Below are 11,381 nucleotides of genomic sequence, written 5' to 3' on the forward strand. Positions count from 1 at the left end.
AGAGCTCTGACTTGAAGAATCTCCTCATCTCCCCACAGAGTTCTTTTATGTCCTTTACTCTTGTCCATTCCTGATCTCCGGATCCAGATGGTGGTCTGGTAGATTCAACATCTGTGTCTTCGCCGCCCGTGTCAGTAGCTGTAACAGGGGGAGGCTTTTCTCTGTTCTTATCTTTTCCTCTCCCGCCTGTCGCCATTGCTGCAGGGGATTTGAGAGGGGTCTTATGGAAATAACTTGCAACTGAGGTAACTCTTCTGCCTTTTCTTGTGTGCAACGGCATCCCCTGCCGTTCAGATAGCTGAGGCTGTCTTTATTGCTGGGAATTGAGAGCAAATTGCCGGTATTTAATCATATAATCGCGCCGGCGGGCAGGAGCTCAAACTTCAAGCTTCCATGCACCACCGTCCGTGGGCGTGTCCTCAAGACCCACCTTAAAACACACCTGCGTAACGAAGCATATGAGTAATCCGTGGCTAACACTATACACCTGATACATAAAGCTTGGCCCCTTGCAGACGCACTTACCAGTATGCCCTCATACTGTATATGTATGTTCCTCCAACCAATTAGATTGTAAGCTGTTCGGAGCAGGGACTCCTTTTCCTAAATGTTACTTTTATGTCTGAAGCACTTTTTCGCATGATCTGTTATTTGTATTATTTGTTATTTATCGTGTATTACTACTGTGAAGCGCTATGTACATTAATGGCGCTTTATAAATAAAGACATACATACATACATCAAAGAGCTGTTAAGGAGCTACGTTCAGTAAGTAAAACCATTACATTTAATATTCAATTACTCCATTCCCAGAGGCACAAAATTGGTGTAAAGCAGACGTGGCACCTATATTTAAAAAGAGAGCTAGATCACAACTGGGGAATTACAGACCTGTAAGCCTAACATCAATAGTGGGGAAGCTACTTGAAGGTTTAGTATGGGATAATATTCAGGAATACCTAATAGATAACAAAATTATTAGTAATAGTCAGCATGGATTTATGAAGGGTGGGTCGTGCCAAACTAACCTTATTAGTTTCTTTGAGGGGGTAAGTAGGACTTTAGAACAGGGTAATGCCGTTGATGTGGCTACTACTTACATTTTGCAAAGGCTTTTGATATAGTGCCAAACACAAAGTTAGTGTATAAAATAAAACAAATTGGACTCTGTAAAAGTATTTGCACCTGGATCTAAATTTGAAGGATAGACAACAGAGAGTTATCATAAGTGGAAATTTTTCAGACTGGGCAAAAGCTGTGAGTGGAGTACTTTTAAGGATCGGTACTGGGACCCCTGCTTTTTAACTTGTTTATTAATGACCTTGAGGTTGAGATTGACATAGAGAGCAAAGTCTCCATCTTTGCTGATGACACTAAATTGTGTAAGGCACTGTTGTAAAATCAGAGCAGGCTGTAATTTCTCTCCAGAAGGTCTTGGATAGGCTGGAAACTTAGGCAGGTAAATGGCAGATGAGGTTTAATACAGATAAATATAGGATATGCATTTGGGAAACAAGAATAAACAGGCGACTTATAAATTAAATGGAGACAAATATTGTGAACCTTTGATGGAGAAGATTTAGGAGTGATTGTAGACAACAGGCTTAGCAATAGTGCCCAATATCATACAATAGCTGCAAAGGCAAACACGATCCTATCTTGCATTACATGGGGAATGGATGGAAGGGGAGTAAACATAATTATGCCCCTTTACAAACCATTAGTAAGACCACACCTTGAATATGGAGTACAGTTTGCGAAACACCCTCCATAAAAAACACATTATGGAACAAGAAAAAGTGCAGAGAAGAGCCACCAAATTAACGAATGGAGTGGAAAATCTGATTTATGAGAAGAGGCTAGCTAAATTAGATTTGCTTACGTTAGAAAAGAGGCATGTAAGAGGGGATATGATAATTATATACAAATATACTCGGGAACAATACAAGCAACTTTCAAAATAACTATTCATCCCACGAGCAGTACAGACAACACAAGGTTATACCTTAAGGTTGGAGGAAAGGAAGATTTCCCCAGCAACAAAGGAAAGGGTTCTTTACAGTAAGGGCAGTTACAATATGGAATTCATTACCCATGGAGACTGTGATGGCAGATACAATAGATTATCTTCAAAAAAGGTTGGACATCTTTTTAGAAAGGAAAGGTATACAGGGATATACCAAATAAGTAAACATGGGAAGGATATTAATCCAGAGAGTAATCTGATTGCCACTATTTGGAGTCAGGAAGGAATTTATTTTTCCCATTATGAATTATCATTGGATGATATTTCACTGAGGTTTTTTGTTTACCTTCCTCTGGATAAATATACTGTACATACAAATATAGAATAAAGTATCTATTGTCTAGAATTAGCACAGGTTGAAGTTGATGGACATGTCTGTTCAATCTCATCTACTATGTAACCAGATTGAAAATGTGAACTGCCTGCAGTACTTTATGTGACATCTCTAATCTACGTATTAGGATCAGTGGCCCTTTCTCCATAATAATGCGTTTAATACACCGAGATTCATTGAGCTCTTCAAAGAGGTTAACTGTCGTCCGCTCCTCATTCCATTTCAACCCAAAGACCAGTCCAATGTTCAGCCTACAGAGAGTAGTCAAATCACCAATATAATTATCTTCTTTTAATCCACTCCTTTTTTATAAGATCATCCCTTATTTCACTCCCTACTTTCTTTTAAACATCATTGCTTCCCCTATTTAATTAATTTTTGTCATCAGCTTGTTTCTTACCACCTTCGCCATTGTCGTGATGCTCTACTTGGTGGTACAGATGTAGCTCCATGATACTATCTTGCTGCCATACAAACAACTGCTGTGTCTAGCAGGAGATGGCCCGTTATATAGCCTGCTAATGTCTGTGACATCAGCCTTTATGATGACAGAATAGAAGCCGATAGGTCATTAAACAGGTCAGGAGAAGCCTTAATAACCAGGATGCATTGGACACAAACTAGCAACCATTCAAAAGCACACAAAATGCATCTAGAGATCACTTGATTTTACCATGCTGCCTTCTTCCCTTAGTGTAACTTTTTTTTCTCTCCAAATTTCTATTTGGCCTCAGTGTTTCATATGACAATTCCTCAAGTGTCTTTTAAATTATTCCCTTGTGCCCTACTTTTTTTAGGGTGTTTTGTACATCAGGAATATCAAAATGACACAAAGACACCCAACAAAAATTGTCAGAAGTGGGGAAAAAACGCGTAAAAAATGTTTTGATCCCTGGTTCCGTGACCGGCTGTTTTAAAACTTTTACTGCCAAATAACAATGGGGCAATGTCTTTTTGAGTGACGCCCTTGTGGGGTCTATAAGCATATATTCAATTTTAGATTTTAGGCAATGCTTATCCTGTGATACTGGTATGTGAGGCTCCAAATCCATGTGCGCATCATTATATAGAGTGACTGGTGATAGATCATCGATCCATTTCCTCAGCGTGACACTCCCGATTCCATTAAAGATTTTTCTCATTACAGGCAAAGCTCCTAATATGCGCTGCTGATCATGGAATCGCTATCCAGTCCCCTCATTTGCTGCTCGCTTTCTCACCACTCAAGGATATGGATAGTTAAGACTCTCATTGCATCGCAAAAGCAGCAACAAATCTCCCATCAGGCCTCGTCCAGGGGGAGAGTGAGCACGCTGTGACATCAGATGCTCATGTTGACCGGACGATACCTGGCCAAATAGTGGCGCGTGGGGGGTGTATGCCAGGGGCGTGCAGGTGACGTCACGTGAGTGGTTCACTCTCATTGGCTGAACTGCGCACATGACCGCCCTATCGCGTGACGACAAAAAATATTGTCCCTGCACACATCACATGCACATGCGTGCGCAGTATGGACGCTCCGATCCAGGTACATTGTTTTGATCGCGCAGCTTGCGCGCGGGCGCACAATCACTCTGGACATGGCCTACACGCTGGTACTCGAGCCCTGTGACTCATGTTGCTTGGGAGATTCCTGGCCAGCTAGTTGCACGCGTGGGGGGCGTGGCAGGGGCGTGCCCGTGATGTCACGTGAGCGGTTCACCCTCATCGGCTGAATCGCGCACGTTACTGGTCCATTGCACGACAGACAAAAAAAATTGTCTTTGCATGCATCACGCCTTCCCACGCTCACATGCACGTGCACAGTGAGGATGCTCCGATCCAGGTACACTGTTTTGATCGCGCAGCTTGTGCGTGAGCGCGCATTCACCCTGTACACGGCCTTAGTCATCACAGCCTCATCAATCCACATGACAGGTTGAATAAGATGTGTAATGGAATATATTCTTATCTTCGGTAGTAGACTGCTTAGCCCGTATATTTACTGCGAATTACTGAGAGCCCTTTCACTGATTTGGACTGCGAGGAGTCAGGGTCCCACACGTTACTGATTTAGAGGGAGAGCATTTTTGGAAACGTATCTGTAATTTGTAGCATAGCTGATACCTCTGTATTTAGAAAGGTTATTGTGATGCTTCTTGTTGTTAGTCCTGTGTTACTTCTGGCCTGTTGGTGCTATCAAGCTCCCCATTTTTTAATGGTGACCAGTGTAGCATAATAATGATAAAATCGGAGATAATTTGATATTTTGGTAACTAATACATCATTATTATTTTGGGAAGTTCTACAGTGTCCTCCTGGTATTTTTTTTTTTTACTCATCTAAGGCGACTAATTATTATTTAATCTTATAGAACTTAACTGGGACGTCTGCCTAGTCTGCTCACAGCATCATAATTACTCGGACACAGTGAGAAAAATCAAGCGTGGAACTACATTTCCCAGCGGCCCTCTCCCGGGAGGCCGGATGTCGTCACGCTCTCGGCGGCGCCATAAGGGATTCTGGGTAAAGCCTTCCTTCCTTTCCGGCTGCCGACCCATCAGGTAATGGAGTCTGCCTGTCCTAATCTTTAACCCCCTTTATACAATCCGCTCTCAATCGAGGCTTTTTACAAGCCATCCGACTCCGGATAGTTGCCGCTTGGCCTCTCCTCCCTGTCCTCTCCCACGCCGTGCCACTTCCCGAGTGACTCTCGCGTGCGTTGATGGTGATTTAACCAGTTAATGGCACCCCCGGTGTCAGCGATTGGGAGGCCGTGGTGGCGTGGCTTTCCCGGTGTCTCGCGGGGACAGAATCCCCCCCGCGCGAGCCTTCCAAAAGTCACGTGCGCCCGGGAAACTGAGTGCGGCCGGAGCGAGCGAGAGAGAGTTGGACAGGGGCGGCCCTGGGGCAGGATGTGCCTGCACTGCTACTCTAAACCTGCAAACAGAGGCCTGCAATCAGCCAGGGGTGCACCCAACAACTCTGTCTATGTATGCGGAATATATTTATCTTTAGCAAGCAATGCCTTGTGTGTTTTCTCTTATGGGGGTTGCGTTCTGCCAGTGTACCCTTCCACGCCCAGCTTTAGTTAACGCTTTTTAAACATTGGCTGATAGGCTTCTGATCCTTGCAACTTAAAGTGTGTGTGTTCCATAGCAGTTAAATAATTACATAAATGAGACCATCAAAGTTTTCAATGCCTCTATATTGAGACTGAATGTGTCAGGTCTAAATGGTAATTTGGATCAGAAATGGTTCCAGTAAGTAAAGCTAAATGGTGATGGGCTTGGTCACTCACTTTTGTACTTGTTGTCCTCCTAGTGTAAGCCATCATGGGTGCCTATAAGTACATGCAAGAGCTATGGAGGAAGAAGCAGTCGGATGTGATGAGGTTCCTCCTGCGTGTCCGCTGCTGGCAGTATCGCCAACTGTCTTCCCTCCACCGCGCTCCACGTCCCACCCGGCCAGACAAGGCTCGCAGACTGGGGTACAAGGCTAAGCAAGGTTAGTACTGTTAAAATATTGTGCTGTTCTTAAGTGGGTGATGCCAGTTGCGCAAATGCAGATAGTATAGTCTTTGAAATATTAACTACAGTTCTAATGTAGAGGATCCTCTTGTGAAATTGCTCATTTATCTAGGCTACAATCCTGAAGGTAAAATAAAAATTAGGTGAAACATTTATACTTTCTAGGTTGTTGCTCAAACAGTAGGTGATGTTTCTGGATCTGAACCCCATTCATTTTCCACATAACGGGGAGCCGGTGGCAGCTCCGCAGGTTTAAAAGTCCTGGTCACGCAGGCCAATAGGAAGCTGCAAGGGATGTCACGGCTTCCTATTGGCCTGCGTGATATAAGCTGCCACTTTGATAGCTCCACAAAGCCCAGCTGAACCCCATTAATTTCAGCCCTGGGGATCCATAATTCCAGAGATACTTGCCTGCTTAGTATTTGATGGTTGCTGCTCTGTTATCATGGATCACATAATGGCTGCTGTTCAAAGATCCAGTGGGCCAATAGGAAGCCGTGACCTTGTTGAGTTCCGCTTCCTATTGGCCCTTTTGATGCAGAGCTTTAAACCCCAGCTAGCTCAGCCAGAGTGGCTACTGGCACCTTTGGATGTAAAAATCTTGACGCAGAGGGTGCCCAGAGCTGAAATGAATGTGGTTCAGCTCTGGAGACCCCCTGCTTTAATTCTGGGTAAAAAAAAGTTTGGATTGCTCCTTTAACACAGTTCAACTCCGGTGGCGCCCTACTTCCCATCTATAACTATACAAAAATAAAGCATGCAGGATTGCTACTTTAAAGCAGTGGTGCGCAAACTGGTGGGTGCGGGCGATTGCCGAGGCCCCGTGCTCTTCCCCAAGGCATTTAAATTAAATGCAGGGGGATCATGTGAGGCCTCTGCAACACTCCACTTACCTTGCTTCAGCCGTCTGTGACGTGTTGCTATGGCAACACCGTCAAATTATTTCACGTGACCCGCGCAGCATCATTTGATGCAAGGGGGGGGGGGGGGACAGCAGCAAAAGTTTGTGCTCCCCTGCTTTAAAGCACCTGCCACTGTTAAGGAAATTCTAATTGGGTTTTGAGTGGGAGCACAACCTGAATTCCAAGTTTAGTGCTGTTTTAGTTGTATGAAACTTAATGTGCTGAAGTCTTTCTATAGCCTAAAAAAATCATATTAATTGGGCTATTAGGAGGCAGGATATTTTGAAAGTTTACTGGTCCATCTGTTATTACAGAACTCATTTCACATGGTACAAGTGTTGCAACTTCAAGTATGGGTGGATCAAGTTTGTTTGGTGCTAGGCTTGTGTAAACCTAGTGTAAGAATTTTTTTTCATGCTTAAATATTCCTATTTTTTTTTTTAAACAGGTTACGTTATCTATCGTGTCCGGGTACGCCGTGGAGGCCGCAAACGCCCAGTACCCAAGGGTGCTACCTACGGAAAGCCTGTACACCACGGTGTAAACCAGATCAAGTTTGCCCGCAGCCTGCAGTCTGTTGCTGAGGTAAGACCGCAGATAAACCCCATGAAGCATACACTATTTTTGCCAATACCTTAACTTGCATATAATTTTGCATTTGAAATGGTTTCAAATTCAGCTTCTCTTTTTGACCTGGGTTTGAGTTTTTATTCAGTCTTCTGTACGGATTCATGACTTCATTGTAGTGCACACTAACAAGATTTTATATTTATTTATAAAATGTTTTACCAGGAAGTAATACATTGATAGTTACCTCTCGTTTTCAAGTATGTCCTGGGCACAGTTATGACAAATACATTGAGAATAGTTACATTGAGTTAAAAGGGTTATACAGTAAATTATATATAAAACATTGCATGCATAGTTAATATATTATAGGCCAGATTAAAATGTGAGGCGGCTTTACTTTTGAAAGAATTTAGGCTGGGATTATGGTGTCGCTGTGCGCACGGCGAGCACTGTGCTCTATTTTTAAATGGGAGCTACCCCTCTGCCTGCGCAACTGCCGGCAAAGGAGCGCGTTGAAGCGGCAGCGTTCTCGGCATACAAGAAAATCTGTTCAGGTGGCTGCCGCGTGATGTGAGCTAGTTCAGCCAATTAAGGCAAACCAGCTTCGTGACGCCCCCGCAACGCGTCTACAATCTCCTGCAGCCAAGTTCACAAATCACTTGGGCTGCAGGAGTGCGTGCGCAGAACGCTTCTTCGTACGCGGCCGTGCAGGGACCATAATACCAGCCTTAGGCTGAGTCCATGTTGACGCCTGCTGTGCGGAGGCGCGCTGAGGGAAAGCGGGTGCTTTCCCTGGCCTTAGTTCGCGCGCTGTCGGGGGGGGGGGCAGTTTTGTCATGGAGTTGGTTCGTCCTCATTGGGCAAACCGCTTGCGTGACCGGCCCTTCGCTCCAGTGAGCGGCGAAACTAAAAAAAAAAAATTAGGAGCTACGCCTGCGGAAGCGTGTGTGAGCCCCTGCTAAAGCCGCTATCATTGCGGCTGCAGGGGCTCACTGACTAGCGTCCGCATGCCTCAGCACGGGTCAACACCTAAGCGCTAACCATGGACTCAGCCTTAGGGCTGGGACCCGCTGCGCCCGGCTGCACGGGCTTTCCCCACCAGCAGGGGAATCCTCCCGAGCCGGTCCCGGTCCCCCCTGGCTGCACAGCTCACTGGGAGGAGGAGAGGCTTCGGGGAGGAGTGTGGAGGGAAAGCAGCGTGTGTGTGTGTGTGTTGCTTGTGATCAGCAGCTCCAGCCCGAGCCCGTGGAGGGGGGGAGAGTAGCGGTCTGTGTATGTCAGTGCCCTGCCTGTCTGCAGTGCGGGAGCGCTGACGGAGGGAGCGGGGCCTTAGCCTTACACTGGTGGCTGCTGTGAGTTTCCAGTTTGGAAAGTTACATGTAGATTGAGGTACAGGCCTCTGAAGCATAAAATGATGGTTTTAGTCATTTAAAGCCCTTTGTGTCCGCATACCTCACTTAATGTTCAAATACTATATTGAAGTTGGTCTCTGGTCGATATAGTTCATATTCGTGCAAATGCTGGCATTGCTCTTTTAATGTAATATCTGATCTTACCAAGGTAGTATAGTATTTTATATCCCAATGAGCTTTCAGTGTAACCTTTTGAGTGCCACATGATGGGGTCTGGCCACTATATCATACGGTAGGGCATGTTTTCTATCTGAGGTTGCGTTCTGCGCTCCTATTTAACTCCATGTATTGTGACGCGTAGGGAAATGGAACACTTCTTCTTCCGTAATCGGTGATGTTGCTATCATGTGGCTGTGATGTGCCTGGGTAGCCATGGCACTCTGCTGCTGTGACCCCTCTGGCAATCAGGATTAAGGTTTTTTTCATAAGGAAACAGGAAAATAAGTGGTCTGTGTGCTGACGCTTAATTTTATTGTCAAAATGATCACGGATTGGTGTTTTGTGGAATGGTTAAGTCAGGGGTGTGCAAACTGGGGGGCGCGAGATTATCTGGGGGATGCTGGGTTTACAGAGGCCCTGCGCGTTTCTCGAAGGCACAAATTAAATGCTGGGGTAGCAGCGAAAGCCTCTGTAAACCTCCCTTACCTTGGCTTAACCGGCTTCTGGAGACACGTCGCCATGGCAACGTGGCGGCAAATGATGCCACGGGGTCATGTGATGCCCAGACGCCGTGAACCAATGTAGGGGTGGCGCGAGAGGACGGCCGTCAGGGGGCCCAGGGGGAAAAGATTACGCTCCCCTGGGTTAGGTGGGACTGTTCCTGTAAACTGCATTATTTTTCCTGGAATTATGAGATATCGCCTATTGGCCACGAAGCTGTTGGTGGGGTTAATTAATCAAAAATGTTTGTTTTGTTCCAAACTGCGTCTCAAGATAATTAAACAGGTCTTCAGCCATACCACAGGCTGCATTTTATTCCATGCATCGTTACATTTAAGCTGTCTTTGGTCAGAAGTTGGGAAAACCATGCATTACAGTAGTGTATTTTGGGCTCTTGTTTGCACTACAGAGGGCTCACAAGCTGCATGTTGGTTTCGAAAGTTGAAGGATGCTTGACGTGTAATGCTTTTTAGTGTTCAGTTTCCTTTTATTTTTAGACTAAACGCAATGAATGTTAGAATTTGATCCCACTGACCACATTTATGGCCTATTAGTCTTGCTTTAAGATCTCTGCAGATTTGTAATCTATGATGGGAAGATTTAATGTCATTCTCAAAGCTTGGTGGCATAATTGTTCCATATAATACAGGTTCACATTTCATTCCTTGCCAAACAATGTTGGTATGTGGGTTAACTTAAATGGAGTTAGACTTAAATGAAAGCATCTAAATTGCTATAGTTCCTATAATTCAGCAAATAAAAACAATCACTTGTGAGCACATTCACATGTCTCTAGGCATAGAATGCTTCCACTGCAGCCAGGGATTCTGGGAAATTACATGCAAATGAACAGTTGCCTTTTGCTTCTAATCCACTGTAACATGGATTCCCTAAAGATTATGCCGGCCGTGTTACACAGCTCTTTCAGCACAGCAGGTTAAAGGGAATAGCCAGTAAACCTACTCAAGACTGCCGTTTCGGTCTCATCAGTGTGATAATTATTGACTAATCTTAGTTTTTCCTTGTTTCTTCATATTGAAAAAAATAATTAAGCTGTAAACAGGCTTTATAGGAATTGTAATGGAGGGGAATCTTCTTTCTACACTGGCTATGATGGAATGTAAGTCATATAATAGGGAGAAAATGCACGGGCTGCTTTATTGGTTTTCTGAATCATTTTTTTGTCTTTCAGGAGCGTGCTGGCCGACACTGTGGAGGGCTGAGAGTCCTCAGCTCCTACTGGGTGGGTGAAGACTCCACCTACAAGTTCTTTGAGGTCATCCTCATTGACACGTTCCACAAGGCCATCAGACGTAACCCAGATACCCAATGGATCACAAAAGCCGTGCACAAGCACAGGGAGATGCGCGGGCTGACGTCTGCTGGCAAGAAGAGCCGTGGTCTTGGCAAGGGTCACAAGTTCCACCTTACCACCGGTGGGTCCCGTCGTGCCGCCTGGAGAAGACGCAACACTCTTCAGCTCCATCGCTACCGTTAATCCAAATTGTACTTGTAAATTTCACATTCGAATAAAACCTGTGCAAAAGACTACACAAGCTCTTATTTTTGTTGTAAAATGTAGTGACTTTTCTTTATATACAACTTTTTATTTTTTTAAAGATTGTGAGGGTAATGTTACACAATGTAAAGTCTCCAGTGCGTTTAGCTGTGATTTTACCAAATCTTTTTTGGTGACTTGTACATGTAGATTTTTAGGACCATAGCAAGGACACTTTCCATGGAATATTTTATCCTGAATGATGTCTCCTGACAGCATTGAGAGCAGAAGCCGGTCGCTGCGGTGATTGACAGGTCCGTTAGCAAGGCACCACATAACATGTGCCAGAGGTTTAAGGCAGGGGTGCACAATCTTTCCCTGCTTGTGGCACCACCCCTCCTTTACCTTGGCTCTCGGTGTCAAATGACGATACGTGACAGAAGACTAGGTAAGCGACGTTGCAGACGCCT

At 44.8% G+C, this 11,381-nt stretch overlaps 1 protein-coding gene across 1 annotated transcript; it reads left to right on the forward strand.

Annotated features, from left to right (window-relative positions):
• Positions 1 to 4,776: 4,776 nt before the first annotated feature.
• RPL15 (ribosomal protein L15) lies at positions 4,777 to 10,961 on the forward strand. Its single transcript, XM_075586948.1, has 4 exons — positions 4,777 to 4,903; positions 5,664 to 5,846; positions 7,220 to 7,356; positions 10,606 to 10,961. The coding sequence occupies exons 2-4, from the start codon at positions 5,675 to 5,677 to the stop codon at positions 10,909 to 10,911; spliced, it is 615 nt and encodes a 204-aa protein (XP_075443063.1). The 5' UTR covers positions 4,777 to 4,903; positions 5,664 to 5,674; the 3' UTR covers positions 10,912 to 10,961.
• The last annotated feature ends 420 nt before the right edge of the window (positions 10,962 to 11,381 follow it).

The sequence above is a fragment of the Ascaphus truei genome, chromosome 2, assembly GCF_040206685.1.
Source record: "Ascaphus truei isolate aAscTru1 chromosome 2, aAscTru1.hap1, whole genome shotgun sequence".
NCBI classification, from domain to species: domain Eukaryota; kingdom Metazoa; phylum Chordata; class Amphibia; order Anura; family Ascaphidae; genus Ascaphus; species Ascaphus truei.

Bases quoted from the DNA above. Each gene is read 5' to 3' on its own strand.
- RPL15 (XM_075586948.1), top strand. From the start codon at position 5,675: ATGGGTGCCTATAAGTACATGCAAGAGCTATGGAGGAAGAAGCAGTCG. The intron at 5,847-7,219 runs GTTAGTACTGTT...TTTTTTAAACAG, and splicing joins GGGGTACAAGGCTAAGCAAG to GTTACGTTATCTATCGTGTC. The intron at 7,357-10,605 runs GTAAGACCGCAG...TTTGTCTTTCAG, and splicing joins GCCTGCAGTCTGTTGCTGAG to GAGCGTGCTGGCCGACACTG.